The 9,881-nt window shown below is 41.8% G+C and overlaps 1 protein-coding gene across 1 annotated transcript in view; it reads right to left on the bottom strand.

Moving 5' to 3' along the window:
- Positions 1-6,669: 6,669 nt before the first annotated feature.
- WSB1 (WD repeat and SOCS box containing 1) overlaps positions 6,670-9,881 on the bottom strand; it is a 17,153-nt gene continuing 13,941 nt past the window's right edge. The window contains exons 8-9 of the mRNA XM_006095497.2: positions 8,303-8,410; positions 6,670-7,811 (exon numbers count right to left, since the gene is read on the bottom strand). Of these exons, the coding sequence (XP_006095559.1) occupies positions 7,652-7,811; positions 8,303-8,410 (268 nt within the window). The 3' untranslated portion in view covers positions 6,670-7,651. The remainder of the gene's footprint in view (positions 7,812-8,302; positions 8,411-9,881) is intronic.

The raw sequence follows: 9,881 nt of genomic DNA, 5'->3' as shown, positions 1-9,881 counted from the left end.
GCCTCACGCTGGCTGGGTAGCTCAGTTGGTTAGAGTATCGTCTCAATATGCCAAGGTTGTGGGTTTGATCCCCTAAAACGCCTGGAAGCTGCTTCACACCTCTCTTTATACCCCTACTGCACCCCTCACCCAGCCTGACAAACTATCCATCCTCCAAACTTAGCATCGCATCTACAGCCTTCCTTCCTTCACATGCCTGAGCACTGCTGCTCACTCTCTCTGAATCATAAGTATGGGATCAAGAGACAAACAAGCTACTGGCCCGGGCTGCCCTCCGGGTCTGAGCTAGACAGCCATGCGTACAAATACTCCCAATGCCTTTCTGGTCCCTTGGCCCCTTTCATCGTTCAGCCATTGAAAGGTCGATGCAATGGCCCCTTCTCCCCTGAGGCCTCACTCTGCACAAGGGCAGGCACCACTGCTATCTAAGGAACGAGCCAGAACTGTGGAAGAGGGCTGGCCGTCAAGTGTGCTTTCAACTGGAGAGTCGGGTGGTGAGGGAGGTCAGGTGGGAAGGATAACCCAGCTACCCCACGTGGAGTTTCCCGGCATCCTCCCTGGTTTCTGGTGCTGTCCCCCACAGCCGCCTTCTTTCGAAGATTCCATTTGCTGGGGCACTGGTTCCAACAATAGGAGTGAAAGGAAACAGCACCTTCGTCTTCCAGTCCAGGCTCTGCTACTAACATCACCTTGTCTTGATCAAGTTGAATGACTTCAGTAAAATTAAGAGGTTTGAACCAGATCAGTGGTTTTCAGTGTGGCGTGGGTCAGGGTTTTCAGACTCAGAATCTCCAGGAAAGGGACCTGGCAGGTATGTTTTCAGAAATACAAGTAACTCATTGTCAACGCTGGCCTTAGCTCCTCTCTGGGGCCCGTGTTGCCCTTCCATTCTCCGGAGAGAGCCATGGGGCACACTCACTGTGAGCTTGGGGTGGGGGTGGGTATAGACCTGGTGCTATCCCAAGTGTCATACCAGTGTAATTACCAAGAACTTGCAGGGTAGTGAAGAAAAACGACTCACTTACATTTTGTGATATGCCAGACCCTATTCCAGTCTTGTAACTATAAAGTCCTTTAATCCTTATAACAATTCTGTAAGGATATTAACTATAACTATCCTCATTTTACAGCCAAGGAAACAGGCACAGAGCAGCTCAGTCCCTACTCAAGTTCCCACAGCTGGTAAATAGAGAGCTGGGGTGACCGCCCTGGCAGTTTGGCTGCAGACTCTGCTATCAACCAACTCTGTTGCTCATGGCAATAAGCCCAGCAAATAAGGCCATGCCAGTGATCCTGTGTGTGGCTCATTATAGCAATTATGAGTTTGTCTTTTCCTTAGCTATTTAGTGGTTTGCAGGTCTGTTTTCATTTGCCCTCTCGAGTGGAATTCCTTGAGAGCAGAAACTATGTTTTGGTATCCCCAGCACCCAGCATGGTCTGGCATGCAGCAAGTCCTCAAGTGCTGTTGGGTGAATAAATGAATGAATGAATGAACGCACAAATGAAGAAAGGAAAGAAACGCTCTCGCTGGTTTGGCTCAGTAGATAGAGCGTTGGCCAGCGGACCAAAGGGTCCCAGGTCCGATTCCAATCAAGGGCATGAACCTCAGTTTCAGGCTTTTCCCTAGCCTGGGCCCTAGTTGGGGCTTGTGCAGGAGACAGCCAATCGATGTGTTTCTCTCATAGATGTCTCTCTTGTCTTTCCCTCTGTCTTCCACTCTCCCTAAAATTCAATGGAAAAATATCCTCAGGCGAGGATTAACAAAACAAATAAAGGAAAGAAAGAAGGCACACATGTTTGAATGACAAGTGCTGGGATTGAGGGAGGCACAGGGTGCAGAAGCCAGGGTAAGGTAGCCTGGGCAAAGGCAGGAATCAGGCCTGAGGGTGGTTTTGTGCCCCGAGAGGAGCAGCTAACCAGTGTACTCCGCCCGGTCTCTGCACACAGCCTGCCTCCAGGAGGTGGCTCCAGTACTTGTTCCAGCAAAAACCTCAGCAGCCTCCTCCCCTGCTTTCCCTTCCAGTGGAAGTTGGCTCCTCCCAGGCCTCCAGGCCTTGTGTCTTGGGCCAGGAAGCCAAACTAGTTTCCGTCCACCATCCACTTCACCACCCCTCCCACCCCTGCCACATCATCTGACTGCTCACATGAAGCCCAGAGTGGGGTGTGGCTGTTTTTAAGGCCTTTGGCATTTATTTCAAGGTGGGGGGAGGGAGAACTTAACAAAACAACTGCTTAACACACTAGAAAAATATTTTATGACTTGCCTCAAATTTGTATGGGGGAAGGGGTAATCAGACACCCAAGGACCCTATTGCTGTGAAGATGTGATCTGTGGCCCCTATCATCCTTCAGCCATTGAAAGGTCGGTGAACTTCAGGCATAACAGCTCCCTGCCTTGGGTTAGGCTCTGTGCTAAGTGCTTTGGCAGCTTGATTTCATTTAAATCTGATAATCATGGACCTTAAGTACTATGATGATGTCTATTTCACAGGTGAGGGAGAGGAACTTCAGAGGTTGGTGTGCCCAAGGTCATGCAGCTACAAAGTAGTTAGAGCAAGATTTTTAAAAATGTTTTTATTGATTTTAGAGAGAGAAAGGGAGAGGGAGAAACATCAATGTGAAACATGTGTAGGCTGCCTCCTGCAAGCCCCCTAGTGGGGATCACACTTGAAACCTGGGCATGTGCCCTGACTGGGAATCAAACCAGCATCCTTTCGATGCACATGACTACGCTCTAACCAACTGAGCCATACCGGCCGGGCAAAAGATTAATTTCTAATTCATGACTATGATTAGAATGATCTGAGCCTGACTTGGGCCCCTCCTGGCTATGAAATGTCCGTGCTTTTTTGATGCATCAGTTGACCTGGATAACTCTTCCACCCCATCCAGTCTGGCCTCCAGGACTCTGGCCCAGGGCCACCCTGGTGGCTGCGACTCCTGCTGGGTCAGCTCCAGACAAGTGAGTCTAACCTTGTCTGCACAGCTGGTGCAAGGGGCTCGGGTTTTCCCTGGGTTTGGCAGCTTGTAACCTGACCTAGTGTTGATCTCTAAAGCCAGTGGCTGCAAAGTCACATGACTTTCTCACCCCCAGTGACTGTTTTGCTGTTTCCTGCTTCAGCAAGTCTGAGTTGGGTTGTTCAGATGGGCAATAAAAATGATTTAAGTTAAGTTCCTAAGGAGAGCCATGTGGAGGAAAAACCAATGTCCAGAGTAATTTCCCCAGGCAGTGGGCAAAGGGCAGAGCTCAATAGTCATTTTCTTGTCTGAGTGGGTTTTAATTGTCAAATTATATTTGGAGTTATTCCTTTGTTTTTTCCACAATGCAGTGAAAGGTAGAGTGTATTTGGAAAGGTTAAGCCTGACATCATACTTGACCCTAAAGGATTAGCAAAGACTAACGCAGGCACTAATTTAGGAGTCTGATGTTGACTGAGTACTTTTCCTAAATTATGCCCATTATAGAGAGAAACAGGGTTCTGGAGACAGAGTAACCAGAATTAAATCCTGGATGTCATTTCTTAGCTGTGTGACCTAGGGGAGTGAGTTGGTCTCTCTGAACCTCCACAGCTATAAAAGGTGAGTAATACCACTTCAATTGTTGGGAAGCAACAGGGGCAGCAATGAGCACACAGCCAGCGCTCAAGTGGTAGTAGTAACAATTGTCAAATGCCTACCATGAACCAACACTGTGCAGTTGTGAAATAAAAGCTAAACACTATTCATATAGAGGAGGCATTATTACAGCATTTATTATATCAAACCTCCCTAAGTTGCAAGCTATTAAACAGCCAAGTCAGCAATCACCTAAGTCTTTCTTAGGACTGGAGCCTCAGCCAGCACCACTGCAGTCCTCTGGGCAGCAGGCCCTGGGGTGAGAAACTAGGCCATATGAACATCCTCCTGATCTGAGGCCAGATGGGGCCAAGCCTAGAAGGCTGGGTCTTTGCCAGCAGTTGAGCAGCATGACCCAGACAGTCCGAGAGCTGCTTTCTCTGTTCAGCACAAGCTGGATAGGCTGGCACTGGGCCTCTCCAAACCAGGGGTGCTTCCATGCCTGCTGACCAGGTTCTGGCCTCTCATCTTTCCATGGCTCTAACAACCAGTCACTGGGACCCAAATGCCAGCTGAGCCCTGAGAGAGGACAAGAGAACCAATCCCTACCGAGGCATGACCCCTTTGCCTTCTAAATGAGGCATCAATCCCTAAGGATTGTAACTAGTAATAGAGCATATCTGAAAGGCCAAGTGGTATGGAAATTAATGAAGACTGATGGAATTTAAGAAAGAGGCAAGACCACTTTGGGCTGAGGCAGCTTATCTGCGACCGTCCAAAGAAACCAGCTAAGTTATAAACTCAAATTGACAAGATTTGGGAATGCCATGAAATTGAGGGATATAGGCTTGTGTTACAAAATAGGGGATGATGGAGACAACCTTTGACTTAGGGACTGCAGACCCTTGCAACACAATTGGCCAATAGGAATGGTTGCTTTTTCTAAGCTCAAATTGTATCATTTAAGAGAGAACTTGAAGCCTATGTAACTACTGCCAAACATCACAAAGGACTTGGAGGTGGGCAAGTGGTTGAGGAATATGAAGGGACTGACTGTGATCCAGCTGAGCTTCCATCTATTTAAAACATTTTCAGGAAGCATTCCTGCTGGTCCTATAGTGAACGAACTGTGGCTTTCCTCACAATTGCAGAGACTGTGAGTCATGACTTCCTGGGTGGGCTTGCCATTTTGTGTTAGTTTAGAACCAAACATTTGGTTCACTTAGTGAAATTTATATCTTTATAGTTTCCATTTTATATTATCCTCATTCCTCTTTCTCAGGTAACTTTTAACATACATAATCCTTTGTTTTTGTTTTGGTGAGAACATTTCATTATTAATCAATATACATAAAACAACTTACTGGAGTTGCCACTTCATCTATCTCCATTGCAAGTCATTTCATCTCGTTTCCTGACCTTACAAGAGATGATTTCTAGTTCACATTCTTTTTGGAGAATAATTTTTAAAAGGAGCCATTACTGCTTCAAACTGATTTAAAACAAAACAAACATAAAAAAGCCTATCGCCATCATCACTGTATTATCATTTTTCCTTAACAAAGTCAGGGGTTTATTTTCCTGTGATGTTACAGTTGGGAAAAGCTCCTGGATTTCTAACATTGTCTCTAAAAGAGAAACCACAAGAATAATCACAGTTGCAGTCTCTAATAGGGAAAATAACGCTGGAGTTCATTTAAATGGAATTTTTTTTTTTCTTTCCCAATCCTAGCCTCATTCAGCCCTTTTCCCCCTCCTGATTCTTCAACGGTTAAAATAAACCTCTATAAGTACCAAGTCACAACCACACAAATCTATAAAGGCAAGCTTTACAAAGCAAAAGGCAGGTTGAGATTGCCCATTAATCTTCATTCCTCCCAAACATCTTAGTAGAAACATAAGCCAAGGTTACGATGACCCTTTCTCCTGATTGCACTTTGTTTGCTACCAAAAGCTCTTACTTCTGAGGGGGAAAAGATGTAAAAAATAATCAGTGTACTTCAATTAACTGTATGATTTTGAAAATGACGTAAGAGTAAACCCATATACAACTCTGTAATAAATATTAAGATCTATAAATTCTGTAGTTAAAACACTGTCTGTCGTAGGCCAGAATCTGATCAGAATTACTTGGATAAAATGTTCATCACCCACAAACTTTCATTCTGATTAATCTGGAGGTTAGATCCACTCTCAATGGTTTCTGGATTGTGAGATAATGTTTTACTTTGTAGTTTCTTATCCCAAAGCTGGCTGGCCGACAGCCAGGTCCTCTGTATCCACAAGCCCATGCCTCAACCCAGAAGCATGCTCCATCCAGCCTTTTTTGGTCTTGCTGCCCCGAAGGCAGTGAAAACCAGTTGAATCCAACTTAGTCTTAATCACAAGCAGGCAGGGAATTTCGGGGATCAAAAATTTAAGATTTGCCAACCAAAGATCAAGATATAGGACTTTAAGTTATTTGAAATCACTTTAGATCATTTGAAATTGTGAAAAGATAGCTTGGCTGAACATGAGAGGCATTTCCCTATGTTTACACACAGCCCTATTTGGTACTAAACTAGGATATCAAATCTAAACAAATAATCTCTTGCCAGTTCTCCAAATGAAGTGCTTGTGGCAAAGACTAGAAGAGAGAAAGAAGCAGTATCATTTTAAAATCATGTAGTCAGATTCTGACCCATGTTAAGACTCCAACTACATCTTCCCTACTTCCCTTGCTTTGGTCACTCATACATTAAAGTATTATCATCCTGTTATCACCTTCTTCCCAAAGGATGGAAGATATAAGCATGTTTGTACTTGACTCATATTCTTCAATCTCCCTTTCATCTTGGCACTATGGTTTTCATGAGAAAAGGAAGCAAACAATTCTGGCCTTTCCAGAGAATCATTCATTCAAAAAAGCTATTCTTAAAGCATTACTGCAACAATTCTCCCAGAAGAAACAATGTGCAAGTTAAATTCATGAAGCATTAACTCTAGCCCTATACTTGTGCTATTTCTTCACTACCTTACTTACTTCATTTGCTTGTGGTGCTCCATCAATCTTAAAATGGAGACAGACAAAAAGTACTAAACCTTCCAACATATTTTAAAAAAATTTGCAGAAGATAGTGATTTTTTGTCTTTAATTAAAAAACTCAACAAAAATATATAATCAGAATTTTACATGATACATACATTCTTAATATCTGCAGGTAAGATAAGTAACAGAGGGCAAAAGCAGGTATGCTGTATTGCTTCTCTTTGGTAAGTGACCAATAATTATCCCCTGCAGAAACATAGGATACATGTAAAAACAAACAAAACAACAAAAAGCACAAAACCATGGTCTTAAAATAACTGAACCTTACTACAAACAGCAAAATATTTAGCAATAGTACAGTAGATGGATTTTTAAATTGACTAAAATTTGTAATACTTTATATACAAAGATTAAAGTAACGAGCTGCTTTCCAAAATTAAGGTCTGCAGCAGCAGTTTGAGGGGGGGAAATGACACTCTTTTTCTAGTTAAATCCTGGCTGTTTTTAATTGAATAATGTCACATTCAAACTCTCTCAGATGCCATTTTTAAGGAAAACAAAATCCTTTTCCTATACAAAAACTTTGTTTTACTTGCAAATCAGTTGTCTGCCCCCTACCACCAAATGCATTTTATATGAGGCAATTCAACTTTCTTAAGTAAATATTTACCATCTAAAATCAGTGTTCCAAAATAAAAAAAAGTTTCTTATACTTTACAGCAAAGATACATGTTGTGGCTCTATTGAAACAATATATAAATGTTGGAACTAAAGATTAGAAAAGCAGAAAGGTCCATTCAACACATAGCAGCTTATATCTAAATATGTACATGTATGTATGTTTTCACAGTTAAATTTTAGAAAAAAATTACATTTTATATGTTCAGAAATATTTCTACTGTGGTCTATAAATAATATTTTAAAAACTCAACAAATCAAAAGGCAGTACAAGAACGTATCAAATTAAATAAATCTAAACCTTGAAAAACAGATACTTGAAGTCAGTAAAGCTTGAGGTTTATGTAAAGTGTGTTCCATCAGTCCCTCCTACTCTTATTACAGAGTCCTCTATATACGATAGGAGAGAAACTCCAACACTTTGGAAGGAATCGGCAGTTTCTGGACTTCTTGGGTAGGCATCACTCTCCGGATTGACATGCGACATAAATGTTGAAGGCTAGGGATTTGCCTTGGAGTGGCCCAAAAATACACACTTCCATCATGTGTCCTAAACAGAAACAAAACAAAAAATCACAAGCTCGGTCATCCAAATACATGTACTTCAACATCCTACAGTTCAAACAATTATCGTCCAAGGCTGTGCATTAGAGTCACAAATTGCACGTTAAAACCTAATTAAGGCCCAGCCAGCATGGCTTAGTGTTTGAGCATTGACCTATGAACCAGGAAGTCATGGTTTGATTTCCGGTCAGGGTATATGCCTGGTTGCAGGCTCAATCCCCAGTGTGGAGCATTCAGGAACCAGAAGATCAATGATTCTCTCTCATCATTAATGTTTCTATCTCTCTCTCCCTCTTCCTTCCTCATAAAAAGAAAAAATTATTAAGGAAACCTAACCAATGATCATCATCTCCTCTATGACAAAGCTAATATTATAAAGAGCCCTCACTAAAGAGTTACTGACAATAATACTGGCTGTTTTGATTAAAAACCACCTGAAATTGTCTTGTTAAAAACAAAGTAGAAAAATGGATTTACCCAGCAGCTAAAACACTGCCATCAGTAGAAAAGGCACAGCAAAGACCATTGCTCAAAGGTGCAACTTGTACTGGATAATCCTCATCAATTCTCCAGAACCTCACCATTCTGAAAAGGAAAAACATTGTCCAGTAAATATCTAGTAGGAAATTTAATGTAAAAACAACTTTTAAAATTGACAAAGAAATACCACTATGTTCTGAGTCACAAAACAGTACATTCACACACAAATCACTGCAATAAGCAATTACTGTAACTTGCTTTATAAAGAGTGTTATAGTCTTGCCCTAGCCGGGTGGCTCACTTGGTTGGAGCATCGTCCTGTGCACCAAAAGTTGCGGGTTCAATTCTTGGTCAGGAACATACCTAGGTTGCAGGTTTGGATCCCTGGTTGGGGTGTGTACAGGAGACAACCCATCGATGTTTCTCTCTCACATCTATCTTTCTCTTCCCACCCCTCATAAAATCAATAAACACATTCTCAGGTGAGGATTAAAAAAAAAAAAAAGTAGCCCTAGCTGGTTTGGCTTAGTGGATGGAGTGTTGGCCTATGGACTGAAGGGTCCCAAGTTCGATTCCGGTCAAGGGCTATGCCTGGGTTGTGACGGCTCAATCCCCAGTGGGGAATGTGCAGGAGGCAGCCAATCAATGATTCTCTCTCATCACTGATGTTTCTATCTCCCTCTCCCTTCCTCTCTGAAATCAATAAAAATATATTATAAAAAAAAAAAAAGCAGTCTATACCAGTGATGGCGAACCTATGACACGCGTGTCAGAGGTGACACACAAACTCATTTTTGTGGCTGATTTTTCTTTGTTACGTGGCATTTAAATATGTAAAATAAATATCAAAAATATAAGTCTTTGTTTTACTATGGTTGCAAATATTAAAAAATTTCTATATGTGACACGGCACCAGAGTTAAGTTAGGGTTTTTCAAAATGCTGACACACCGAGCTCAAAAGGTTCGCCATCACTGGTCTATACCAATTGGTAATTTGGATCAACTCACACTTAAGAAACTATAATGCATGTCTGTCTTCCCTTCTCAGTTTAGATCCATAATGCTCACAGCCCAACCTTTCCCCTTTTTCTTATATTTAAAACCCACTATATCATGTTTTACTATATTTCCAAGACATGTATAACACCTTTTTACCTAGGTAGTGTGTCTAGGAACAGTAGAAAACTGACATTCAGAATTTATCCAAGCAAACAGGAAAACAATGATTACTGGAGGATAAAAAAGAACTCTCCCTGTACATTTGCTAACATTCTGGAAAGATGATAATGTGTTGCTTTCAGAATTAATGGGACCAAATTTCTTAATGATACATCCACGCACACTGTATGATAAAAGCATGAGAAAATGGAATGACTACATCTAGTTTCTGCTTCTTACCAATAAGCAACATCTCATTCATGTGACATTTCATCTTGTAGTCTCAATTGCAGTGGATATAAATTACTATTTTTACCATTTATCACTTTGACAATGTCCTTTTACTTCAACCTTTGTAAGATAGCACTGCTGGGCTAAAAGCTAATTAAAAATCCACCCAGTTTGCCTGGGAATTTT

The sequence above is a fragment of the Myotis lucifugus genome, unplaced genomic scaffold, assembly GCF_000147115.1.
Source record: "Myotis lucifugus unplaced genomic scaffold, Myoluc2.0 scaffold_157, whole genome shotgun sequence".
Lineage (NCBI taxonomy): Eukaryota > Metazoa > Chordata > Mammalia > Chiroptera > Vespertilionidae > Myotis > Myotis lucifugus.
This window is presented reverse-complemented; position numbering and strand designations above follow the sequence as displayed.